This window comes from Myxine glutinosa, chromosome 4 (assembly GCF_964187855.1).
Source record: "Myxine glutinosa chromosome 4, kmMyxGlut1.1, whole genome shotgun sequence".
In the NCBI taxonomy this organism is placed as follows: Eukaryota; Metazoa; Chordata; class Myxini; order Myxiniformes; family Myxinidae; genus Myxine; species Myxine glutinosa.
The window spans coordinates 27368378-27396371 of NC_136264.1; the positions used below are offsets into that span (position 1 = coordinate 27368378).

The 27994-nt window shown below is 45.8% G+C and overlaps 1 protein-coding gene across 17 annotated transcripts in view; it reads left to right on the plus strand.

The window, feature by feature from the left end:
- LOC137424531 (eukaryotic translation initiation factor 4 gamma 3) overlaps positions 1-27994 on the plus strand; it is a 269017-nt gene that overhangs the window by 151176 nt on the left and 89847 nt on the right. For 10 of the 17 annotated variants that reach the window (XM_078775553.1, XM_078775566.1, XM_078775569.1 and 7 more), the window contains 11 exons: positions 1906-2025; positions 2218-2293; positions 3389-4606; positions 4808-4893; positions 5353-5581; positions 8458-8568; positions 19264-19397; positions 19506-19616; positions 20728-20901; positions 21052-21249; positions 21367-21513. In XM_078775553.1, coding sequence (XP_078631679.1) covers positions 1906-2025; positions 2218-2293; positions 3389-4606; positions 4808-4893; positions 5353-5581; positions 8458-8568; positions 19264-19397; positions 19506-19616; positions 20728-20901; positions 21052-21249; positions 21367-21513 — 2604 coding nt within the window. The remainder of the gene's footprint in view (positions 1-1905; positions 2026-2217; positions 2294-3388; positions 4607-4807; positions 4894-5352; positions 5582-8457; positions 8569-19263; positions 19398-19505; positions 19617-20727; positions 20902-21051; positions 21250-21366; positions 21514-27994) is intronic. The other 7 variants (XM_078775563.1, XM_078775565.1, XM_078775567.1 and 4 more) reach the window with 2 other exon arrangements.

A 27994-nucleotide genomic window follows, 5' to 3' on the forward strand; every position in this document is an offset into this window, starting at 1 on the left:
GGGGAGAAGAAGGGGGAGGAGAGGGAGGGGGGAGGGGAGGGGAGAAGAGGGGGAGGGAAGGGAGGAGGGGAGGGGGAGAGGGTAAGGGTGGAAGGGGGAGGGTAAGGGGGGAAGGGGGAGGGTAAGGGTGGAAGGGGGAGGGTGAGGGGGTAGGGGGAAGGGAGGGGAAAGGGGAGGGGGGAGGGGGGGAGAGAGGGGGGGAAGGGGAGGATGGAGGGGGGAGGGGAGGGGGAGGTGGGGGAGGGGGAGGGTAAGTGGGGGAGGGGGAAGGGGTGGTTGGAGGGGGGAGGGGAGGGACGAGGGGAGGAAACATTACATTACACACACACAAACTGTGTTTTATGTTCAATGGTCTGGCGGCGGGGATGGAACATCACGTGATCGCTCTGAGCGAATCAGCGCGCTGCTCTGCCACCGGCTCAGATTCCGTGTATAATATTCGTCGCTGAAAAAAAATCTATGTGAAACATGCTACTATCTATGCTAAATCATGCTAAATCGTGCTAAATGCTAATCATGCTAAAATCTATGCTACTTGCTGTGAGTTTATGGCGGCAAGGGACATCACGTGATCGCTCTGAGCGAATCAGCGCGCTGCTCTGCCACCGCCTCAGATTCCGTGTATAATATTCCTCGCTGAACAAAAATATGGATCTAAAGATGAAAGAAGAAAAAAACCTATGTGGTGTGAATGCCAATGTTCCTCGCTGAAATGTGAAAAAAGGCAATCACTTTTCGCTCTGAATTACGTGTGAACGCATAACTGTGAGTTTATGGTGGCAAGGAACCTCACATGATCGCTCTGAGCGAATCAGCGCGCTGCTCTGCCACCGCCTCAGATTCCGTGCATAATATTCCTCGCTGAAATGCGCCGAGGTAAAAATATGGTAAAAAAATATGAAATATTTTTTTTTTAGGTCAGCCATGTTCTTCGCAGGCTCAATGGCCATGTCTATGCCAAATATCAAGCACGTGAGCCTCTCCGTTTAGGAGTCTATCGGTAACATTACACACACACACACACACACACACACAAACTGTGTTTTATATATATATATATATAATGGTCTGGCGGCGGGAATGGAACATCACGTGATCGCTCTGAGCGAATCAGCGCGCTGCTCTGCCACCGACTCAGATTCTGTGTATAATATTCCTCGCTGAAAAAAAATCTATGTGAAACATGCTACTATCTATGCTAAATCATGCTAAATCATGCTAAATGCTAATCATGCTAAAATCTATGCTACTTGCTGTGAGTTTATGGCGGCAAGGAACATCACGTGATCGCTCTGAGCGAATCAGCGCGCTGCTCTGCCACCGCCTCAGATTCCGTGTATAATATTCCTCGCTGTAAAAAAATATGGATCTAAAGATGAAAGAAAAAAAAACCTATGTGGTGTGAATGGCAACGTTCCTCGCTGAAATGTGAAAAAAGGCAATCGCTTTTCGCTCTGAATTACGTGCGAACGCGTAACTGTGAGTTTATGGCGGCAAGGAACATCACGTGATCGCTCTGAGCGAATCAGCGCGCTGCTCTGCCACCTCCTCAGATTCCGTGCATAATATTCCTCGCTGAAATGCGCTGAGGTAAAAATATGGTAAAAAAAATATGAAATAATTTTTTTTAGGTCGGCCATTTTCTTCCCAGGCTCAATGGCCATGTCCATGCCAAATATCAAGCACGTGAGCCTCTCCGTTTAGGAGTCTATCGGTAACATTACACACACACACACACACACACACAAACTGTGTTTACATATATAGATTATTGCACTGCTTTTGTGCTCGTAATGATTGGGATGAGTAATCTTTTGCAGGTCCGGGGTGCGTTTCGGTAGAAGTTTGTGAGGTAAAGCAAAGTTCATGAAGTGCTATTTAGTATTTACCATCATTTTGATGTAGATTCGCATCCGGGATCCTACGCAAGGCGGAAAAGACATCACGGAGGAGATAATGTCTGGAGGGTCTACTCGAAACCCAACTCCTCCATCACGAGCTAGCACAACACCTACACCACCACAGGTATCGCATGTTTCTTCATGTATGCTGCTCAGCATATTAACAAGGTTATCGGCTTAGTCTCCCTTTGCGAAGACATTTTGGCTCCGTTTGTACCTGTGTATTTTGCGGGTTCTTCGATGCATTTTTATGTCTTGTGTGAATTTCCTGAAAAGCATTTAATTGCACTCCTTCCCACGTCATCCTCCCTTCCAGCCTCAATCGCTGCCAGTGCCTCCTGGACAGAGCAATGGCGAGAGCTCTCATGTGGTTCCTACTCACCTTCGTCAAGGTACAGCTCCGGGTCACTTTAACAAGCAATCATACACACTTCTCAATTTGGCTGGCAATGTTGTTGTTTTTTTGCACAATTCGATATACATTCCCAAAATATTGTTTTGTGTCGGCTTGCCGCCGATTCTAACATGACATCGTGATCAAAAGTTTGATTAACAAGGTCGAAATGTATCCTGTGACACGTTCCAAAGGACTCTGCAGCCGCATTTTCACTCGGCATTGCATGGCACCACTCGAGACGTGCTCACGAGTGCACATTCTGTACCGAGCTTTTAGCACTACTCATGCGGAAGTGTTGCATTGATTATTGAATTGGAGGCTGTACAAGGTGCAGCATGAACATTCACTGCTTTGCTTTTCGAGTGGTATCCATTTTTTAAAAATTACATTTGCTTGTTTAAAACATTTTTTATTCACTTGTGGTAATTTTTTTTTTCACCATTTCCCATCTCTCTTCAACTCTTAAGGATTCATGGTTGATGCAGTGTTTCATTTTTCAATGCAGAATGTTCCATGCGTTGTCGTTTCGGTTGCAGTCACTTGCTCAACAGGAAGACGATGCCGAGTTAATTAGTTGTGTAATCGTACTCCAATTAATTTGTGCCCTTACCATCAGAACAAGGATGCATTTTGGATACTCTGCGTGAAAATGAGACTGCATTTTGGATTTGCCATTGCCATATTATGCAAAGCAAATGGACTATTCCAAATTTCCTTGTGCAACGTGTTATGTACAGTGCATTCCACACATGCTCACATCTGGCATACATCAGCGAGAGACTGCTTGCAATGCGTTCGTGCACCAGCAGGCTACTTGCTTTTTTTCCTATTGTAATAGTAGCCACCACTCCGAGCCCCGCATTGATGAGTTTTTAGGACTCTGGGTTGGTTGGATCTGCTGCTCCTTGTGTTACATGGAATGCTGGTGAGAATGTTGTCTCCTAACAGTAAAGTTCTCTCTACTTTTGCCTGCCCTTAATTCCATGGATCTTTGCATATCCTGTTTGTCATCCGATGTTTAAGAGCTGTCTTTTGCTTTAAACCCTCATCCTTGCTGTGTCCCCACCTACCACCATATCTCAATTCCCAGGTGAGGAGAAATTACGTATGCCGGTGAGTGTGAGACCAGCGAACACGCCGACGCCACCTGCACAAGCTGCCTCACCTGCTTTAAGTGACACTGCAGAAGGAGAACGGCCCGATGATCATGACCAAGCTGAATTCCAGACAGCCCAAACTCAGGTTGAGCCTTGCTCTAATGGCACCGTGTTGGAGCCCACTATAGAATCTCCCATCGCAGAGCCTGAACCAAAGGCGGACCTGGAGGATGAACATGAACATGAACAAGAATTTGAACCAACAGAGTTGGAGTTGCTACCTCCAACACAGAACGTTGTGGTAGCTCCACCACAACTTGTACTTTCAGTTGCTCTGGATAATGACAAGCCCATGGATGGTCCTCGGTTGGAGTCTCCTACCCGATCACCTGAACCACATATTCCTGAACAGCTTGAGAAGAAGGTCGAAAGCCAAACTTTCATGGTTGATGTAGGCCATGTCCAAGGTCCACCATCCAAAACCTTTGATGGAGCTTTGATGGACAGCTCTGTGCTGCTATCATCACTGTCACCTGATGATGGTACTCAGCCTGAGAATATTGGGACTGAAATGGGGGAAGCTCTGGAAATAGAAGAGGAAATGGAGGATGAGAATGAAATGACGGTGGAGGATGAGGTGGTGGAAGTGGTGGTGGTCGAGGAGGATGTTAAGGTGGTGGTGGATGATAAGGATGTGGTTGTGGAGGAGCAGGACTTGGAGGGGGTGCAGGAGCAGAACGAGGAGATGGTGAAGGAGGACGAGGTGGTGGAGCTAAAGGGAGAAAGTCGTGTAAAAGCGAAAGAGGAGGAAAATATTTTGTTACTGCCACCATCTCATGAACTGGAGGTAAAACCTGAAAGTACGCAGGCTAAAGACTGTCTGCGAGCCAGTCAAGAGGATGAGGAAACTAAAATGGATGCACCAGTAGATGAAGAAGGGAATGAGATTGTAAAGACATTACCTCCTTCAGCTGTTGCAGCTTCAACCTTCCCACAGATTGCAAATCCAAGTCTTCCTCTGACTGCTTCATTGACTTTGCCTTCAGCTATGCCAAAGACCACCTCATCAACCAGCCAGCCGCCAGCTGTGTTACCTTCTGAGCCTCTGACTGTACCTCCGACTGTCTCGCCGCTTGTTTCCGAAGTTGTTCGGCCAGCGAGCCCTTCCACCAGCATCGAATCCAAGCAAGATAAGCCTGCGAACTATCTAGGTGAAAATAGTTGTTCCACCCATGAGATTATGCAAATGCCCTGTAAAGATAGGCGGAGCAAAATGTGATAGCATCGTTCAATATGGTCTGTACAAAAGAAAGCATAGGCAGCGTTAAAGTGGGACTTTTATTCTGAAATGCCAGCCAATGTTTGCTTGAGGCTCGCCCCGCCAATCCCATGCCCCACCTTTGTCCCTGCAGTTGCCGCCAACGCTGTGCCGAAGAAGCCGAGGAAAGACTTGAATAAAAAAGAGCTGGATGGCGATCTGATGAGTGCTTTTAAGGAGGTAAGGTTGCATGCAAGTATTGTGAACCCCGAGGCGTGAGCCACTTTGCTGCCTGCTCAGTTGCAAGTTGATGTTGCGCTCCACAATAAGTTTTAATTGCTGTGTTTTATTTTGAGGTTTCTTCATGTGAACCCCCTTTCTGCTTTGGTGGGATAATTTTATATTTGAGAATCGTCAGTATATTCGTAAGGCCAAAGGACACTTGAATTGTAGTTTCTAGGTGCTGCTTGCACACGCCTGTGCTCTGTCTGAGCTGCAAGTTTGAGTTTGAGCCTCATCCAAGTGCTATTTGGTGCATGCCTTAAAGAGAACGGATAGTTTGCTGCCCCTCCCCATGCACAGCCCCCCTTCCCACGCTATGTAGGCCAGCACTAGTAATTGATAAGTGGAGTGCAATGTGCTGGTGTTGTGACAGTGAAATAGTTTTCATCAATTCTTTCATTCTCACCTTAACTAAAGGGGCAGCAAGCCACATCACCCAAAGAGGAAGAAGACGAGAGGGAGAAGGTGGCCGAGGAGAAAGTAGCAGCGACCCTGCCAATTGAGACCCCGGTGGTGCCTCCAAAGAAAATCCCCGCAGATGAGGCGAGCAAGGTGCCAAACGAGGCTGAAGCTGGCGAGGAGAAGAATGTGGAAAATGCCAGCACGCCCGATGAAGCCGCACAGTCCAAGTACCAGTACAAAGAAGGTGTGTGCATTCGCGATGCTCGTTATCACGGTAGTTTATCTTGAGTGTGAATGCAATGTTTGTGTGTGATGGTGTTGATGGAGTCCCGAGGGGTCGAGTTTGGAGGTTTTGAAGCCGAGTGTGAATTCTTCCAAATGATGGCCGTGTTGCCGGAGACAATTGCATTAAAAAAAACAAAACAAAAAAAAAAACACCTTTAGAGGCCATTTTTCCCCGCAAGCGGGGGTTGGCCTTTTTCGGGAACCGTGGTAGTTGTTGTTTTTCGGTCCCCTTTTTGAAGCAATGTTTTACGGCCGGATGCCCTTCCTGACGCCAACCCTTTTTGCCGCCTTTAACGACAAGCAGGGAATTACCAGTGAACTGGTACTCAATTAGCCGACCTCGGAAGGATGACAGGCTGAGTCAACCCCCCTGGCGTTAATTCAGCGATCGACCGGGTTTCGAACCCAGGATCCTAGGATCCTAAGCTGACACCCTAGCCGCTAGCCCAACACCAGGGTTAGGACAATTGCATTGCCTGGTCAAAAAGGAATGAACAGAATCCTGCTAAATTATTTTATCTACAGTACTTTACTTCAATGAGATGTGGAATTGTGCATCACGTGATTCGGTGAACAACTTCTGTTACTTCTTGTGGTTACGATATCTATATATATTTGAAATAATTTTCAAAAGTACTTTGGGAAGGATCTATCTTTGAGGAATTGAGAGAACAATGCACATTGTTGCCAAAATGGGGGAGAAATTTGCCTCTTTTCTCCAGACAATGATTTGTCAAACACGCAATCGCAGGTGTGGTGAAGTCGTTTTCATTTTTCTCGTTATCGAGGGTCGCCCAGATAGCTCAGATGGCAGAGCGCTGGTACGGTTCACCAGAGGACCTGGGTTCGATTCCTGGTCTGGGCGTGTAATTTCCCCACATCTGTCAATTGATTAGAATTGAAAATGCTGGGAAATTTAAGCCTTTGCTGAATCGCGCTCCTGTTGGATTGGCATTTTCCTGTCCAAGAAGGGCTTCTTCCATCGCAAAAAAAAAATCTGGTTGTAGGCTGGAAAGGTCCACATTTAAAAACATAAAAGTATGACTAACTAGCTCAGTTGCCAAACAACATTTAATTTTTGGTCCGACATGAAGACCGCTCAGTGGTCTAACCCGAGCCACACCTCGCTGTGAACCTGTGCTCAATGGTGGTGTTTCCATTTTGAATTTCTTGCATCCCTGTCCCATTTAAGCAGCACATGCCTGGCCACTCTATTTTTTAATTTTTTTATTTTTTTTTACTAATTTACAAAATCTAAGGCTTATGAAGGAACTTGTACATGCACTACATATGAGAGAAGGGCATTGTTTAGGCCTAACTTTAAAATAAGAGGACATCAACAGTCAAGGGTAACTCGTCTATAGATGGTATTTGAACCTGGGATCCCACCATTGAGAGCTAAGTGGGACGGCAACACCAAACAGGCCAGAACTATATTTGCTATCGATGACAACACCCGAGATATCGAAACGTCCAACTGAAAATATATAATTAAATCCTCGATCAACATGGCCAATGTGTCCCCTCTTGATTGAAGAATGGTTGTGAGAAGATCGTTTTGCTTGTGGCTTGCAATTTCTTGTCAGCAATGAATGGTCCGGTCCATGTGGAATTGTTGATTGAGCTTTACAAATCAAATGTTGTTCTTATCCATTTGGTGCACTATTTTTGCCCAACTGGTTGGTCGAATGTAAATGGTAAACTTTTGCTCCAACCCTCTTGCCCCCCCCCCCCCACCCCTTCCCCCCAATCGCGATGTAAATGTCTTTGTGATGATGATTGGCGGTGACATGGCTTAAGTGCACTGTCCTCATTCGGTTGCAAAACGGTGTGCATTGCTGTAAATTGTTCAATATACCGTTGGGTGACATTGTGTAATCCTCCAGTCTCAAACTGTCAATTGCTGCTTATTACTCATTCATTGTAATTTGTGCCGCCCTCTAATGGAGGTTTGCAATGATTCGGCAAACTTGCCAGCGACTAGATTGGAGAACACCTGCGGAAATAGGAAATGGGAAATGTTCACTTCGTGCAAACTTGCGGAACCATGTTAATTGTGACATTTTGTGTAATTAGATTTTTATTTATTTTTCCACTCCCTTTATTTTTTTTATGCCATCCTCCTCCTCTTTTTAAAAAATATTTATTTCCACCTGTCATTACATGGTACAGTTCCCAACCTGTAGTACGGGAGGCCATCGGCAGATTACGTGTGCAGGTTGCGGGGAACTTTAGCCTCCCTGTACCACCAAATAACGACACATGTCAGAAGCAACCTTTCGTGGAAGGCTGTGGTTCATCCTGCTCTTGTTATGTAACCCTAACCTCTGCTTTAAGTAGTGCACAAAAAAGTTCTCAGACGGTGTTTGGACACCCAGAAAGGTTAAGAACCATTGACGTAGGTCATGGAGCACGTCCCCACTATCAACACCTAACTTATTCTGTGCTGTTGACTGCCTCGATTTATTTTTATCATCGATATTTTGATTACCGGTACTTTGTCGATTGTGGTTTTTCAGCACGTTCCTCAAGTTGGAATACTAGCAGCATCTGAGAGTGGAGGATTTACTCGTGACCCAAGCTCGATGGTTACCGTCTCGTTACGATGATGTGATATTTCACCCTGTGCCGAAACGCTTGCTGCACACAATTCCATGTTTAATCATAGCGTGAAGGACCTTTTCGTATTCTTCGTGCATTTCCGGCTTTAAATATATTCTTTCTCTTCTTCTTTTATTTATGCCGTGTAGCATGTTAATGGTTTAATTTAATTTTTTTTTTTTTTTTTTTTTGCTGTTTTACTGCATCTATGCTTGGCCTGAACACCAACGTCAGGTTTTGCTCTGTCCTGCGGGTTAGTTGGCAATAACGCGTCAAGGAGTGTGGAAGGGGACAGTGACCTGCAAGGCTCCGAATCATCATCAGCCCTCTGCTCCAACCTGACCGGTGTGTTTTTAGGGCGTATTGGTGGCCTTGTCTGACTATTGCACATCAGCTCTTATCCCGTCACTTCCCTGTCCCCCATTTTGTTATTTTATTAAATATCATTATTTTTGGCTTTCCTTTTTATTCTCCTTTAATCCCGTGTCAAAGGGTTGTGGGTATGCTCGCTCTTGTATTGAATTGTAAGATTCACTATTTCTTGGCATAGCATACCTTCTCGCTTCCTCCCTCCTCTTCATCTTTCTCTTCCTTTTTTTATTTATTTATTTTTTCTACTCGGGCTGCGATGGGAATGACAGGGCCTAAAACTAATCCCACCACCCCCTAAATTGACTATAAATGAGCTGCAACATTCGTTTGTTTTACATTGTGAAACGGGTGTATAGCAAGTACACCTTTATCTGGGCCTGGGGACCCTCCAAACCAAGACTCGTTCTCTTCGGCTGATATGTTCACCTCTCGTGCTTACCTTGCTGCCGTAAAGCAACGGTGAATATTGTGCTTGGGAGGAAAGTTGCTGTACAAATAGTCCGGCGGCCTTGCCAAAAAGTATCGGACAAGCTTGGACCGGAACGTTTGCAGCTCTATTTCTTCACCTTCCATTTTCCCATCCCCCATTTCTTTCTCTTTGTTCCTGTCATTCCCCGCCAACCTTCCCTTCCCCCTTTCTCCACTGCCTTCCTTTTTTTTTTTTTTTTTTTTTTTAATTGAGCTCTAAATGGAAATGTCTTTGTAGGTAACTCCCTCCCCTCCTCCCTCCTCCACCCTCCACTCCCCGTCGTTTTGAAGTAAATGTATGTGAGATTGTCCAATTTTGAGGTGAAATTTGCAGATTGGCAGCTGTGGCATGTGGCTCCTAATAAATGGCTACAAAACCTTGAATTGTAAATTCAATTGAGGCGTATGAAGTGTTTGCCTTTTGTTCCAAACCTTATGCTTTTCGATGACTGCAAAAAGACCCAAAGCTAAGCAAGTGCAAATGTAAAGCCCAGCCCAACGGTCCCATCAGCGTTTGCCTTGCTTTACGATTGATGCGCTACCCTACTTGCAGAGCAACACGGCGACAGTTTGTAGTCGGGATCCACTTCCACAGGTAGTTCGATGTACTTTCTAGGCTCGAGGAAGATTCCAAAACAAATTTTGAGGGTGTTGTGTATTTAGAATTCAGGAGATCGAAAAGATTATATGCTTTGAAAAGAAGATATGATTTAACAATGTTGTTTAAAAAAAGTTGTACTTTTTTGCATCAAGCAGAAGAAGAAGAAACGGCAAAGCTTGAATCAAACTTGTTTTGAAGAAGCTAATGTGGAAGGCGAGTGAAAGTAGACTCTATACATGGGCCAAGTGCCCATCAACATGTCTTGAGGGAAGCTTATTCAGCTTTGTCGCAGTCTCAGTGTCCACGGCAGAGTGCCAGCAGCGGGTGGAGACACCGGGGAGGGGTTGAGCATGAGGGGGAGGGAGCATTTTGAATTTGCTCTAACAAATGCAAGGAATTTCATAATCTTGAGGTATTTGATATACAGTATCAGCATATATTATGAAAACGGAGGAAAAACTGGGTATGAAATGCAAATAAAACTCTATATAATAACACTACAGTCACCTGTTGATAAAGTGCAATGTGATTGGTTGTTGTGCAAACATTCAGAAACTTTGACATCTGCGGAAGGACTAGCAAAGTGTTGACGATGATGTCATTGTGGTGTAATGAATTCTCGGCAAGGATATGAATGAATGAATGATCGTTTTAAGGCCATTTTTCCCCGCTAGAGCGGGGGTTAGCCTTGCGGGCCCCATTACAATCATGGTTCCCTGTTTGAGGCAATGTTTTTATGGCCGGATGCACTTCCTGACGCCAACCCTTGGTCACGCTCTTCGATGCGCAGGGATACGGTGTACCTATTCTAAATCGGGGTACACACCGTGATCATTCATCCCAGCAAGCTGGTACTCAATTTGCTGACCTCGGAAGGATGACAGGCTGAGTCAACCCCCCTGGCGTTAATTCAGCGATCGACCGGGATTCGAACCCAGGATCCTAGGATCCCAAGCCGACACCCTAACCGCTAAGCCAACACCAGGCTATATGGAAATATGGAAAGGAAAGGATATATGGAAATCAAATTCGTAGCTAGTGAAGGCAGCTCCATGTGGCAGATTGCGCTTGACTTTACGTTTCATCAGTAGCTCCACGAAGACCCTGCAGATGACGCACAAAAGTACGACTGTTGCCAATCGAGGAAGAAAACCAAAACTCCCCAAAAGTGACGCTAGGTTTTTCAGGGTATCTTTGTGATATGATAAAGTGATGACAATCCAATAGAGATAAGTAGGGGTGTTAACGTTTATTAAGGCACAGTAAGATGAGCACAAAGTGATCTCTGGATGTTTAGCTGCCCGAAAACCTTTGCTCCATTTCCATAATTAATTTGCGATATTGCATCATAATAAAACCCAGGTGACCGGTGACAAAATCTCAATGCTCCAAAATGTCAGCTGCGCTACTATGACTGAGGTGAGTAATTTACCTGTGGTGCTGTGGTTAATGTCAGCATTCCCACCATCCCCCTTCCATTCTTGAAAACATTGGAGGGATTTGTTGAGTTTGAGAATTTGGTTCCATTTTCTCATTTGGTTGGCCATTGTACAGACATTCTTTCATTTTGTCATTTATATCTTGCGAAGCATGGTGGATATTGAGAGTTATACAGATTACCTCAGATCGGTAAGTACTTCATCCCATGTCTTCATTCCATTCTAAACCGGGGTACACACCGTGATCATTCATCCCAGCAAGCTGGTACTCAATTTGCCGACCTCGGAAGGATGACAGGCTGAGTCAACCCCCCTGGCGTTAATTCAGCGATCGACCGGGATTCGAACCCAGGACCCTAGGATCCCAAGCCGGCACCCTAACCGCTAAGCCAACACCAGGCTTAAAATGATAGGAATCAAAAAGTGATAATATAATATATTATATTATTATTATATTATATTATTATTATTTATTATTATTATTATTATATTATTATATTATTACTATATTATTATTAATAATATAATATATTATATTATTATTATATATTATTATATTATTATATATTATATTATTATTATATAATAATATAATATGATAATATAATGTAATATAATAAATGATAATATTATCAATGATAATAATAAAATAATGAGAATTAAAAATGATAGGAATCGGGTGAACATGCAATGGCGATGAATCGCCATTTCGAAAAGGTAGCGGGAGGAGAATGGAGTTGACTTGTCTAATCAGGGTAGGTGATTCCGTATTCGAGAGAGGAGCGGGCAACCGAGTGGAGATGAGCAGTTTATTTTGATTTGTGACGGCCAACAAGGTTATGGGTTTGCTGCATGAATAATTAAAATGAAATGTGATTCTTGTATTTCAGAATTTCTGTAAAATCGCCTCCGCTGCAGCCTAGATCACCTGAATGAATATGTCAAAGTTTGATGGTATATTCTCCACTTCATTTGGGTGAAGAAGCTTTATTTGGTTTTCGTGGTTATGAGCATTTTGAGTTTATATACTGTGCTGATAAAGAAAATGTTCGGACACTTTTTCTTTTAATGGCGATGATTTTCCACCTTGAGCCGCCGTACACGGGGTTGGTGGAAATCTCTCCTGTAACTTGTCCTAGAAGAGGTCTTCATGTCTCGCATTTTGGAAATTATTTTGTGTAACCCATCTGCTTGGACCGAACCCCCAAGCAACAGTTGAAGGAAGTATCTGTTTCTTATAGCAGTTGATAAGGCTGGTACTTTAAGCCCCATTGGTGAACACAGGCTTAATTGATTTGCTTGTTGGCAATTGACCTATTTTATAAACTAGTGAACCCACTCCCCATGGGTTCAAATGGGCAACGCACCTGCGGGCTCAAACTTGCAGCCACCTCTCACACTTGCTTGGGATCATAGAACATTGTTTGTCCATTTTCGAGGTGGATTTGGAGTGTCTCAACCCAGAGAAAAAAAAATTCAAACTCTTAGGAATGGGGTTATTTATTGAATAAAGATCGCAATTGGCACATAAGGATGTCGGGAGCAATGTCGCAAGTCACTCTTGCTCCAGACCCTTATTAGCAAAATAACATTGCAGCCTAACTGGAGGCATAGCAGGTTTATTCAGCTTGGGTCCGTTCGTCTGCGGGGGACGTGATAAGCTTATTATAATGCCTCAAGAACGTCGGGTTTCCTCCTCTTCAGTTTAATGTTAAATAGTAGTAGTGACTTGTACGTGTTTGTTAAACGTATAACAAAGGTAATCATACGTGTTTGTGGTTTATATTTTTTTTACTGTAATCATACGTGTTTGTGATCTGAAACAACGTTTGTCAGTATGTATGTATGTCCCCTCCACCAGCATTTTGCGAATTTATTCCCTTGAAAATTTGTTTTCTCTGCAAACGTTGGACCGATTGACATCAAATTTTCACCATAGGAGCGCCTCCTTCTGTATAATTTTTTATTAAGTTTGTCAAGGTTCACGTGCTATGGGTGCTATCTTGGGGGAAAAAAAACTTCCACCTATATCTCCGAAACTGCTCCATGGAAAAAATTGAAAGGTGGCTCATTGTAAAGTATGGTAGTCCCCATGGTGAATAACATATGTTAATGGTGATGTCATAAGTAGAACGCTTGATCAGATTAGTATGACATTTCTTGAGCGTGATCTTGGGATAAATTGGTCTAGAAAATAATATATAAAAGTGGTTCGGCTGCCATATTTTTATGGCACGACCCATAGGGCAATGCCATCTGGAACAGCGGCTGTCTGTCCATCCGGTGTATGTATGTACGGCCCTCACAAATGTCCACCAATCAGAGTTGAGAATCTGGTCACATGGCAGGGGGACAGCATGTCCTCCACTCAGCAGATCCAAGCTCGGCTATACCGTTGTTAAGACTCTCGGTCTTGTTTTACTTCCGGTAGGGATGCTCCATGAAACGCCACGAACTATTTATACACTTTAACATGGCATTTGTCCAAGGAGGAATGTAAATGGTAATGGAAAATGTTTTTACCCCTGTCTGCTTGTTACTTGCAAAATCGAAGATTTTTCAAGTATATTGGTCGGTTGCGTTTGTTATTCTGTCTGTCTGTTTGTTCGGCATCGGCCTACAGGTCACAATTCGAAACCGATCGTCATGAAACTTCACCAAGTTGTAGAGGTCGTCACAATTGATAAGCCTAGTGATTTTGAGGTCAAAGGTCATCTGGAGGTCGAATTTCGAAAATCACAATTTTTCATCTGATTGCCCTGAAACTTGAACAGCATTTGTATATTGTCACTAAATTGGGAAACCAACTATTTTTGATGTCAAAAGGTCAAAGGTCAACTCAAGGTCATACTTCCAAAATCATCCGATGACCACTTCTGCTTCCGGTCCGGTCTGGAGAGGACGCTGGCGTTACTTGTTCGCCGCTTCTCCGACTGGGTCATTGTACAAAGTTGCTTTTCTGGTGGTCGTGGCGGCTTTTTAGCCGTTGGGTCTGCCCTCTGCTCGATCCCGGCTCTGCTCCTGGCTTCGCCTGCCCAGCTCTTCCACTGTTTCCTCAGGCCCGCTCCCGTTGTTTGTGGCCGTTGTTTGCCGCTGCGGTCTTGGTTTGCTTGATTAGCGGTTGCGGTTGTTTGCCGCTGCGGCAAGGCCTACTCGTCCTCCTCAACCTTGGCCTCTTACTCGTCCCTTCGCTCCTGCCTGGCATGGCTCTAAGGTACTCCGCCGCAAGGCTTCTGCTCAATACTCACTCCACCCCATCATGCATCTCTGCAATCAAATCCCACGGACTCCTGCGATGACCCAGATACATTCATAGAGGCTCCGGTCGTAAGTTTGTGTATTTACAAACAGTTCACTTCATTCCCGTACTCTGGTCGGCTCAGCGCACTCCCACTCATCGTCCCAGCGCACCTGGTCACAGCAACGCACACAATCGCACCTCCTGTCTGCAAACCCTGGCTAAATCACCTGAGTTCATCCCCACCGTACAAAGCAACATCAAACTCACCCTGTTCAATACCCGGTCCCTCAACTACAAAAGCCTCATCCTGAACGACTACATTCTGGACAATAAACTGGACTTTCTCTGTCTCACTGAAACCTGGCAACAACCTCTGGACTACTTCTCACTCAACCTCAATACACCCAATGAATATTCTTACATCAATAAACCACGCTCGGAGGGCCGAGGTGGTGGAATTGCCGTAATTCACCGACAGGAGATCAAGACAAGCCTCATCTCCATCTCATCTGCTACATCATTTGAACACCTGGCTTTTAAACTCTCTGGTCACACACAGTCAGTCATGGCTGTCGTCTACCGCCCTCCCAAACCACACCCATCATTCCTGTCTGACTTCTCCTACTTTCTGACCCAGCTCTGTTCCCTCTCCCCCTCAATCCTCCTCCTCGGTGATTTCAATATCCACATGGACTCCACTGACTCCACAATAACCACTAACTTCACTGATTTACTCACCTGCTTTAACCTCACTCAACATGTCAACTTTCCTACCCATAACCGTGGGCACATTCTGGACCTTGTCTGCTCTACTGGATTAATTTTGCACCATCTCTCTGGCTCCGACCTCACCCTCTCTGACCACTTAGCCTTCACTATGACCATCAACATCCCCACCCCAGCACCAAGGCATTATCGCACTATCAACTTCCGTAAGCTACACGCTCTTTCACCTACCTCATTCTCATCCACCCTCTCTGAAAAAATGTCCACTTCTCCCTTCGTTGACCTCCACACCCCTTCTGACCTCACTGACTACTACAACCACACTCTCTCCTCCTGCCTTGACCAGCTTGCGCCCATAAAAACCAAAACAGTTTCTTTCACCCATTCTGCTCCCTGGTTTACCCCTGAACTCCGCATGATGAAAACTCGTGCTCGCCAACTTGAAAGACTCCGCAATAAAACAGGTCTCACAATTCACTCCTAAGCCTACAAGGACCACCTACAACACTACAAAGATGCCCTCTCCCGCGCCCTCTCCCGCGCCCGCTCCGCCTACTACTCAAATTATCCACTCTGTCTCTGGAAACCCAAAAGCATTCTTCTCTACAATAAACAAACTCCTCACTCAGCCCCCTGGACACCACCACCCAGTCATTCACAGTAGACAACTGCATCTCCTTCCTTTCATTCTTCCAAAGCAAAATTGACAACATCTACAGCAGCTTAACCACCACCGCACCTGCTCCCCCTCAAACCACCTGCCCCCCCTTATCCTGCCAACCCCTGTCTCAAATCTCCCCAGTCTCCCCTACTGACCTCTCTGAACTCCTCATAGGAATGAAAACTGCCACCTGCACTCTTGACCCCATCCATCCCCTCCAGCTTTGTCAAGGCCTCCCTTCCTGCTCTCTCTCCACTTATCACTGCAACAATAAACTCCTCCCTGTCTACAGGCATCGTCCCACCATCCCTCAAAATTGCTGCTGTTACCCCCATTCTGAAAAAACCTGGAGTCAATCCTGACACTCTAAACAACTTCAGACCCATCTCCAACCTACCCTTTCTGTCAAAAGTTTTGGAACGTGCTGTAGCCACTCAACTTAAACATCACCTCTCTGCCAATAACCTGTATGAAACATTCCAATCCGGATTCCGCTCCAACCACAGTACTGAAACTGCTCTCCTCAAAATCACCAACGACCTTCTCCTCTCCTCTGACGCCAGCAACCTCAACATTCTCGTCCTCCTCGACCTCAGCGCCACCTTTGACACAATCAATCACACCATCCTCCTCACCCAACTTGAAACCACCTTTAACATTACCGGCACTGCCCTCTCTTGGATCAAATCATACCTCTCCGACAGACACCAGTTCATCTCCATCAATAACTGCAAATCCCCCACTGCTCCCCTCCCCCATGGTGTCCCCCAAGGTTCAGTTATTGGCCCCCTCCTCTTCATCCTGTACCTGTCCCCCCTTGGTCACTTAATCCGCCGTCATGGTCTCCAATTCCACTGCTTTGCCGATGACATCCAGCTTTTCATCTCCACCAAGTCCATCTCCACCGCCACCCACTCTATCCTGACAAACTGCATCACTGAAATAAAATCCTGGCTTCAAATCAACTTCCTCAAACTTAACTATGATAAATCTGAAATAATCATCATTGGCCCAAAAACGCTCACCAAATCCACCCATAACTTTGCCCTCAACATCGACGGTTTCCCATTATCCACCTCCCCTCATGGAGCGAAGGGACGAGTACGAGGCCAAGGTCGAGGAGGCAAAGCGGCAAACGCAGCGGCAAACGCAGCGGCAAACGCAGCGGCAAACGACTGCAGCCGCTAATCAAGACCACAGCGGCAAACAAGACCACAAGGCCACCAAGACCACAAGGCCACCGGCAAACAAGGCCACCGCCACAGCCACCGCCGCAAACAACGGCCTTTCAACGGCCTTTTGTGCAACGGCAATTGCACAAACAACGGGAGCGGGCCTTTCGATTCCGTATTCCGTACCATCAAAAGCAGATTCCGTTATCCAGCCGGAGAACACGCGGCACGTGCGCCTTCCGTTGGAGAACAAACAGTACCAGCTTCCCCATACACGACGCCATGGCGGCGTCCACAATCCACAAATCAAAGTCCACAATCCACAAAGTCCACAGTCCACAAATCCAATCCAATCCACAATCAAGAAAAGGCAGGACAGGTGTGAGATGTCAGGTCAGAAAAGTAGAAGCAGACCCTGTACATCCATCCAGTCGGAGAAGCGGCGAACATGCAGCGCCAGCGTCCTCTCGCAACCGAACCCGGAAGTCAATTCCGGAAGTGAAGTCAATTCCGGATAAAGATAATCTTGATGAAATGGACAATTTTATGTATCCATGGCAACTTTTTTTTGGGGGGAGGGGTGGATTTTACAAGTATTGTGCTCTGCATGATGTCTTCTTCTTTGTTTGTTTGTCTGTCTGTCTGTGAACAAGATATCTCAAAATGTTGTGGACGGATTTGGACGAAATGTGGTGGAGAGGTAGCGTATGTGACAAGGAAAAAATGATTAGATTTTGGTGAAGATCTGGCTCGTATAATTATTTAAGTGATTCTTCACCATTGGGAGATAGGGCCAAAAGTGACATGTAGCAGGATATCTTTAAAAGTTGTGGACGGGTTTGGACAAAACTTGGTGGAAATGTTGGGTGTGTGACAAGGAAAAATTGGTTCAATTTTGGTGAAGACCTGAATATGGATTCGGATATGAGAATTCTTTAAATCCAAGTGATTCTTCACCATTGAGTGATGGGGCTAAAACCGATACATAACAGGATATCTCAAAAAGTTATGGACGGATTTGGATGAAACTTGGTGGAGAGGTTGGGTGTGTGACAAGGACGAATCGATTCAATTTTGGTGGAGATCTGAATACGTATGGATTCAGACACGAGAATTATTGAACTTTTAAGTGATTCTTCACCATTGAGAGATTGGGCCAAAAGCGATTGTATACCATGATATTTAAAAAAAAGTTATGGACGAGTTATGACTAAACTTGGTGGACGAGTTGGTTAGGTGACAAGAACAAGCTGATTAGATTGGGTTCAGGTCCGAATCCAGATCCAGCCTATCATTGGGATACAAAACAAACTGTTCGGCCTGGTAGAGGTATGCGCTCTACCGAGTGCCATTCTAGTTTTTTGTTTGTTTTGCTTTGTGTTTTGAGAGTGCTAATTCTGTAATATCTATACGTACATACATAGTTATTTTTTATGCAGAAACATATTAATGGAGGAGCTAATCAAAAGAAGGCGTATCAGGTTCACAGACTCAGAGACAAAGATGTTACACATGAGTGGTATAAAGGAGAAGGGGGACAGTGAAGGTTGAAGAGAGATGGAGATATGGAGGTATATAGATTATATAGATGTCACTCTTGGGAAAACAGGGAATTGCACAAGGTGAATGCTTTGACACTGAGAGTTCCACCGACAGAATAGAGGATTGAAGGAATAAGGCATTCATTTTTATAATTGGGGAGAGTAACCAGGTGTATGATTCAAATGCGTGCGACCTGAGCTGGCTGGAGGAGGATGAGAGGGGTGAGGTCAGAATTGAGACGATAGAAAACTGAGCACACCAACCTCACTGTGCTGGGCAATACGTCTACCTTTGGTCTTGGCCTCCTGCTGAGAGATGCCAATAGAATGGAGAGCAGTGGACTATCTCCTCCAGGCGTCCTGATTTGGAGCAGCTGCACCAACCTAGAGTGGGAACCCTGACTCGATGATGTTATGGATGAAGGTCTTGTACACTGGGCCTTCTTGTCACTGTCATGAGCTCTGAGCAGGTGATGTTTGGAACTTTCCAAGATAAGGCAGAAGATCTGAATAAAACACTGAGAATTGTGAGTAAAGGAGAAAGTATAATGTTGAAGTGCAATTCGTGAGGATTACAGTGCCAATGGAGTTGGGTTCATTTCCAGAGGTGGAATTAATATTGACGAGGAAAATTTCATCCTTTGTGGGAGAGAAATCCATGTTTCATAGAGCAATCTTCGATGGTGGATTAGGGAGGGACCTTAGCCTTTTCAGTAAATTAAGGTTGCTCCTATTCTACATCACTTGAGTTTTATTCTTATCACCTTGAAAGGAATTGGAATCACCTGGAAAATGAATTGGAATTTTGTGCCCCACTAGTTGAGTGGAAACCCCTGAACCCGGAGGCGAAGAAGCGTTATGACCGAGAGTTCCTGCTGCAGTTTCAATACAGCCAAGCAAGCACACGCAAGCCAGAAGGATTACCACCTATCAGTGACGTCGTCCTTGAAACGGTAACTTCACACTCGTTGACAGAAAAACGTGACAACGGACAAATGGGACATTGAGGAGCTCCGTTGGTATTCTTCGTGTGATGCTTGAGATCTGTTTCCTGCTTGTAGATGAACAAGGCAACGAGAATGGAGCACCACGTGCCACGCATAATGAAGGGCCCAGACTTCACCCCTCACTTTGCAAACCTGGGACGCCCGCAGCCCTTGCTTCGGTCGACTGTGAGTCTTTGTTTGTCGACATACAATACACAACAACAGGCATTTTAAGGCCATTTTCCCTGCTAGAGCGGGGGTTAGCCTTGTGGGCCCCATGACGATCTTCTCCATTTTGCCATATTTTCTACATCTCCCCTTGTTAACCCCCTTGCCCGCATTTCTTCTTCCACCACCTTTCGCCAAGTCTTTCTCAGTCTTCCCCGTCCTCTACTTCCTTCTACATTCATTTCCATAACTCTTCTCAACCAGTCACTTTCATCCTTCCTCAACACATGACCAAACCATCTCAACCTGTTCCTCTTTACAGCATCCATCACAGGCTCTATTCCCATCATCTTTCGCAATTCATCATTTGTCTTCCTCTCTCTCAACGATACTCCACACATTCACCGAACCATTCGCATTTCCACTCTTTCCAGCCTTCGTTGCTGCTCTACTTTCATTACCCATGTCTCGCTCCCATAAATCATAACACTTCTCACACATGCAGCATACACCTTTCCCTTCAGCTTCAACGACACTCCCCTCCTCGTCAGCACGCCACTCATTTCCCGAAACCTCTTCCATGCACATTTCACTCCAGCAACCGTTGCCAAGTTTAATCCACCTCCATTCAGCATGTCTCCTAGGTAGCAAAATGTTTTCACATCTTCCAGCTTCACGCCGTCTCCAAGATCCACCTCAACATTTCCTCCATCTGCAGCTCCCTCTGTGCACACCTTACATTTGAATGTAGCTGCCACACTGGTTAATGACCCTCTCAGACCACTACATTTTTGATGAACCCACTCAGCGCACATTGTGCATTGAATGGGGTTCACTCCGACACCCTTCCTGAAAACAGCACACGGCCACTTCCCAGTTCTTTCCACCTCACCACATGCTTTGCCACTTGTTGGCAATCTGTGGAACTTCTAGCAACTGATAAATGGCTGTTATGGCAATCTATGGAAGGCTTTATAAATATTCGTTTACAAAGTTAATACAAAGTCACAAGTTTATTAAAAATATCACAATGTGATGATTGATTGCCCTTTATTTAATTATTTTGTGAATGTGAACTAATTGAATGCTTTAAATATATAAATAATACATGTAATTGTGTCTGGTGAAGGGTTCGGTGAATGCACCACGGCGTCTTCAGACACCTGCGGGTAAGACTCCCCGAAAGATCCTTCCAAATGTATCGCTGTCAGATGACGTGAAACTCAACAAGTCAGACCATGCCTGGAAACCCACCTTGAAACGAGAGGTGGTGAGTGATGACCCTGAGATCGCCAAGACGCAGGTGGGTTTTCTGCCGATCAGTCATACTAGTGTATATTCTCGTGTATAATCAAGATGAATTTGAACTTCCTTTTTAGTTTATTAATTTTTTCGTAGCATGCAGAGATTTCCTCCCCAACGTATAAGTGAATGGTGTGTGTGCCACGTCCAGGAATTGTTCCGGCGTGTCCGTAGCATCCTCAACAAGCTCACGCCGCAGATGTTTCAGCAGTTGATGAAGCAGGTTTCAGAACTGAAGATTGACACTGAGGAGCGCCTCAAAGGGGTCATCGACCTTGTTTTTGAGAAAGCCATCGATGAGCCTAGTTTCTCCGTGGCTTATGCAAACATGTGCCGCTGTCTTGCTATGGTCAGCTCTCTTACTGAACACATAATGCATTTGCCATGTTCACCCTCATTTGTTTTTTGGTGGGGTTTTGTTGTAATGTTTGTCGACTTGCTGATTGTCCTTCCCTATCACACGCAGCTGAAAGTACAAGTTGCTGACAAGCCAGGGACGTTTGTCAACTTTCGGAAGTTGCTGCTAAACCGCTGTCAGAAAGAGTTTGAAAAAGACAAAGACGACGACGACATCTTCGAGAAGAAGCAAAAGGAGTTGGAAGCCTATACTTCGGTAAGCCTTAGAAACACTGAATAATTCCCAGAGTTGAAATCTGAGTGTGCATAGCCACCCGCCACAGAGCCTGTCTATCCATCTTGGCAGTCTTCTGTCCAGTGGTGAGCTGAGAGAAAACAAGCCGGGATAGGAAACAGGATTGCTCCCTATCCATGGGTGGTTCTGTGCCGAAATTCTGGCTACATTTGTGTTTTAAAGTGGTTGTGCATTTTTTTAAACGTTTTACTTTCTTCTACTGCTACCTTGAATGCTGATTATTTGTTTTAAAGCATGAGTATGTATTAATTAGACTGACCAAGGAACAGAATTTCAAATGTCGATGTGTGATGCTTTTGCATATATCTTCTTTTTTTTTTTTCCGCCTTCAACTGTGAGCCAAAAACAGTCTGGGTGTTTTTCAATGGGTGTCTTTTGAAAGGTGTTTTTATTGTGTCGCATAACACTGGTCAACCAATTTTTTAAAGTTTTATGGTTTTAGTATATTTTGAGGTGATTCTAACCAACATGAACCTGTAGATTTCGATTATGATATCCAATTTTCACTGGCACATCCAGTTTTTGAGAACCAGTGTATACCTTAGTGTTACATATTTATGGGAATGTATGTGAATTCCTATTGAGGTCTTTGCTTAGCAATGTGTAGTCGATTAAGGGTTGTTGTGATTGGAGGGTCAGGAGCCCTTCTGGAAAAAGAGACCGGAAACGGAAGAAGAAAAGACACGAGGTCGAGAGAAGCGACGAGTTCTTCTTCCTCGCCCCGCTCCGACGAGAGGTGGAATCGATATTGAGCCGTGTGGAAAAGCGGCGTTCCCGAGCCCGTCTGGCGAGAGGAGTTACCGGGACGGATACCTGCCCGGTGGACACGTCAAGCTACCGTGTGGCCGAGCACCGACCCAGCGTCTGGCACCGTTCGCGGCACCGTGTACAAAGACGCGTACGGGTCGCACGTTGGGGCCTAACCCGCGTTGCAAACGGTGTGTGGCTTTTGCCTGCTGTACATTACCCGCTTCGCGTGGCCAAGAGGGGGCTGCAACCTTGGTTCCCGGTACGATACATGCCCGGTGGGAAAACGTCCACCCGGGGTTCGTTCAACCGCCCGAGAGCGGCGAAGCCGACCATCATCTTGGTCAGGAGGGGCCCAGAGACATTGTGAGGGACAGAGACCAAAGGGGGTCGTGAGTACAAAAGGGGACACGCGTATGTAAGATGGCCATCTTAATCATCGAGGGGATTGATTGATTGTTGAGTGTGAATTGTGGATGGTGGATTGCTCGGGGAATATATCCTTGATTGTATCATCGAAATTGTATGGTATCATTACCCTTGAAATATATCATTGAACATCAGTTTTCTCTTGGGTGGAATTCATAGGGATTGCGTTGCGAAAGCGCATATATAATACTACTTTCTGGCGAAGTTCCTCTCACGGTCCGGGGGTCACCGAGACCAGGTAGTCACCGAGGGGACCACGTAACAGAATTGGGGGCTCGTCCAAATTACGATTTGCGGATTCGCAATTGGGTCTACGTCCGGGATCTAAAATTGTATAAAATAATAAAATAATATTTTTATTAATAAAAATTTATTAATTAAGTATTAATTGGTAAATTTTGGGGAAATTGGGGGTAAAGTATTGGGTGAAGGTTAACAGGTGTTAACGATAGGCACCATGGCGTTTGTGGCACAGAACTTTGCGGTAACCCCGAGTGAGGCACAGTTCCGAGCGTTACTAAAGTTGGACCTCTTGAAATTGGCCAAACATTTTAACTTGGAGGTCCGAACTAATTTGAGGAAGGCAGAGTTGCAGGCCACGGTGATACAATCTATGGTGGGATTAGGAACATGGGACGAGTTAGCCTGGGAGTGGCTACCCGAAGAACCAGAAGACGTTGAGCTCCGGAAACTGGAGTTGCAATTACGGAGCCAGGAACGGATCAAAGAAGAGGAAAGGAAAGCAGAAGAGAGGAGAGAAGAGAAACAAGCAGAGGAAAGGAGAGTGGAACGAGAACTCCAGGAAAGGTTAAAAGAAGAAGAAAGGAAAGCAGAAAAGGAAAGAGCAGAAGAAGAAAGGAAAGCAGAAAAGGAAAGAGCAGAAGAAGAAAGGAAAGCATAAAAGGAAAGAGCAGAAGAAGAAAGGAAAGCAGAAAAGGAAAGAGCAGAAGAAGAAAGGAAAGCAGAAAAGGAAAGAGCAGAAGAAGAAAGGAAAGCAGAAAAGGAAAGATTAGAAGAGGAAAGGAAAGCAGAAGAGAGGAGAGAAGAGAAACAAGCAGAGGAAAGGAGAGTGGAACGAGAACTCCAGGAAAGGTTAGAAGGGAGAAAAGCAGAGGAGAGGAGAGCTGCAAGGGACCTCGAAGCAGAGGAGAGAAAAGCGGAAAGGGAATTAAAGGAACGTGACATGGAGCTTCAGCAAGAAATTAAATTCAAGGAGCTGGAGTTAATGAGAGAACGGGGAGAGGCACCACCCTTGCTGACGGGGTCGACACCTAACCAGAAAACCTGGGATGTGGGCAGACATGTGAGGCTGGTTCCACCGTTCAGTGAAAAGGAAGTCACGAAATTTTTTCCACACTTTGAGAAAGTGGCTCGACAATTAAACTGGCCGGAGGAGGCCTGGACCATACTAGTGCAAAGTGTGCTGGTGGGAAAAGCTCAAGAGATTTATTCGGCGCTACCAATGGACCAATGTGCAGATTATGAGGTACTGAAGAAGCACATCCTCAAAGCCTATGAGTTGGTTCCGGAAGCTTACAGGCAAAAATTCAGGAATGCCAGGAAGAGGGAGAGTGAGACCCATGTGGAGTTTGCCAGAGTGAAAGAAAACATGTTTGATCGGTGGTGTGAGTCAAAAGGAGTCGGGAAAGACTTCGAAACATTGCGTGACTTGATCCTGGTGGAGGAATTTCAGCAGTGTGTCCACGAGGACATCAAAGTGTACCTGCAGGAAAAGAAAGTACCAAAGTTGTGGGACGCAGCCACCATGGCAGATGATTATGCCTTAACCCACCGAATAGGGGTCCACGAACCTAACTCCTCGCCTAGATCTCCGCAGGGGAGGTGGGGAACAGCAGGTGCGGAGAACGACAATACATGGCGGCGGCCTCGAGATGATTATGGGGACAACGCGGATACCCCACCTGTTCGAAATCCGAGGGATGCGGGCCCAAGACAAACTTATATTTCGGGGGGCCCGAGGCAAACCATGAGTTTTTCCTCCGGGCCGACTTGCGCTTTTTGCAGGAAACCTGGACACTTGATGTCCAGTTGTTACCGCATGAAAAGGGAAGACCCAGAGCGGAGTCCGACTATTACGACTCCAAATGCAATGGCCATTGTGAGAAATCGCCATCAAAAGGGTTACCAACCATTTATTTCAGAGGGGTTTGTGTCACTGGATGGAGCCTCGACTAACCGGAGACCGGTTAGGATATTGAGGGACACAGGAGCACATCAATCTTTAATGCTTCTTTAATGCTTTAATGCCATGGCTCTTCAGCAAAGGACTTCTGTGACTCACTGGGACTGACACAAACTGTCAATTTCCCGACCCGGATTTCAGTCAACGGAGCATCTTCTCTTCTGGACTTGGTTATGACTAACTTCCCTGAAAATGTCTGCTGCTCTTCTTCTGCTCCAATCGGCTCTTCTGATCATGTGCTTGTTAAAGTGGACATCTCTCTGACCATTCTCAGAGAGCCTCCTCAGCGTCGTCGAGTCTGGCATTTCACTAAGGCCAACTGGCACGGTCTTCAAGCAGCCATCAATCATCTGGACTGGTCTCCCATCTCTACTGCCTCTGACATAAATTCTTCCTGGGAATTCTTCCAAAGCAAACTGCTCTCTCTCATGCACAGATTTATCCCATCTCGTCTTCTGTTGTCATACCCTTCCTCCCGTCCATGGTACACGGAATCTTGTGGTGAGGCTATTGCCCAGAAACAACTTGCTTTCGTCTCCTGGAAAGCAAATCCAACGGAAGGAAATCTCATTTCCTTTCACAAAGCCCGAAACAAGTGTGTGTCCACCCTCAGGAGAGCCAGGAAACAACATCTCTCCGTTCTCAGGACCGAACTCTCTTATCTGTCTCCCTCTTCCAAATCCTGGTGGCGTCTGGTCAAATCTGTTTCTGGTGTTTGTTCCCCCTCCATCCCCTCCCTCACCTCAAATGGCCACACGGCTGACTCCGCACGTGAAAAAGCTGAATGCCTCAACTCTGTGTTTGCCTCTAAATCTTGTGTCCCAAACCCATCCCTCTCTGTACCCACCGTACCCAGTCGTACCCAGCTGCTCCTGGACTCTGTGTCCTTTCCTCCTGACAAGGTGGAAAAGTTTCTGTCAACCCTCGACTCGGATTCTGCAACTGGACCTGACGGCATCAGCCCACGGGTCCTAAAATCATGTGCTTCCGCTCTTTCACTCCCTCTCTCTGTTCTCTTCACCCTCTCTTTTGCTCAAGGTCATCTTCCATCTGCTTGGAAATCTGCCAACATCACCGCTTTGCACAAACAAGGTGCAAAAACAGATCCCAGCAACTACAGACCAATCAGCCTTCTCCCAATTATCAGCAAAGTCATGGAATCCATCATTGCTTCAGATATGAAATCTTTCCTCTTCTCCAATGGCTTGATCTCTGATCATCAATTTGGTTTCAGACCTGGACACTCTACTCTGGACATGCTGCTTCTGCTTTCTCAACAATGGATGGAGGTCCTCAATGCCAAACAGGAAATTAGAGCAGTCTCCCTTGACATATCACGTGCCTTCGATACGGTCTGCCACCCCGCTCTGCTCACCAAACTCTCCTCTTTTGGTATCCATGGAAATCTCCACGCATGGCTGGCGGACTTCCTCTCTAGTCGTAGTCAACGTGTGGCCCTGAATGGGTTTCTCTCATCTCCTCTTCCTGTTCAGGCTGGAGTTCCACAAGGCAGTGTTCTAGGCCCTGTCCTTTTTCTGGTCTTCATCAATGATCTCTCTGACTCTCTTGAAAATCCTCTGTATCTCTTTGCTGATGACTCTACTCTCTGTCGCTCCATTCTTCATCCCTCAGATCGGCAGTCTGCTGCCTCCTCACTCTCTGCAGACCTGGACAAAATCACAGACTGGGCAAACAAGTGGAACATGTCTTTCAATCCTGACAAATCTCACACTCTTACGATGTCTCTCCGAAAAGACCGACTGGACAACCCTCCCATCCACTTTCTGAATAATCCTCTCCAAGAAGTTCTGTCACTCAAGCTTTTGGGTCTCACTATCTGCCATGATCTTTCCTGGGAAAACCACATTTCAAATCTGGCCTCCAAAGCCAGTCGCCGACTGGGCATCCTCCGTCGTGCGAAGTCCTTCCTTGGCACACCTGAGCTCCTCACCACATACAAGGCTTTCATCCGCAGCTCAATGGAATACTGCTCTCCCCTCTGGGCTGGTGCTCCTGCCTCACACCTAGCTCGTCTTCACGCTGTTGAAACCAAAGCATTCAGAATCATTGGAATCTCCCACGATGAAGCTAACTCCAAGGGCCTCTCACTCACTCACCGCAGGCAGGTTGGTGGTCTTTCCATCTTCTACCGACTCCTCTCTGGCCTTGCCCCCCCAGCTCTCTCTGGGCTCTGTCCCGCAAATATTCCTACAGGTCGCACAAGATCTGCCTGCAACCCTCTTATGGTCAAACTGCCAAAATCAAGACTCTCTGCTCACCTTCACTCCTTCATTCCTCTTTTCTCCCGCCTCTGGAACAAACTCCCTCACTCTCTTCAATCCCACTCCACCCTCCAGGTCTTTAAAACAGCTGTTCACCACCATCTCTTATCTTCCCCCATCCAAAACCTTGATCTTTTCTACCCCCGCTAATTTCACCCCAATTCCACTTTTTTGAAATGCCAACTTCTGGCCTGGAAGTCATTGGTGTCCTTGTGTTTTATACTTCTCCCTCCACCCCCCCCCCCCCCCTTCCCATGCCTCCTCCCCCCAGGCCCTCTCCCTTCCACACATCTCCCTGCTCTCAAATGTTGTGTTTGTGTGCTTCACCTTCTCTCCCCATCTTGTTTTCCGCTCCCGCTTTTTATATATTTTGTTTGTCTGGTTGATTTGTTTGTGAAGTAAATGTTAGCTCTTTCACGAGCCTCGATTCAGTATACAAAAAAAAAAAAAAAAAAAAAAATGCTTGAAGGCATTTTGCCATGGTCTGAGGAGACGGCAACGGGGGATAGTGTTCGTTTACAGGGGATCGGGGGCGGTGTTAGTGCTCCACTTCATGTCATCCATTTGGAGTCCGATTTGGTGTCAGGACCGGTCACCGTCGGTTTACAAGCCACGCTTCACGTAGAGGGTGTATCTGTGGTTATCGGGAATGATTTGGCCGGGGGTCAAGTTTATGGTAACCTGAGGGTTGGTAAAGAGCCCAGCAGGGAAAATAACACCACACCAGCTCGGGATGGCGACAAAAGTACCAAGTTATTTGTAGGGGGACTGAACTTCAAAA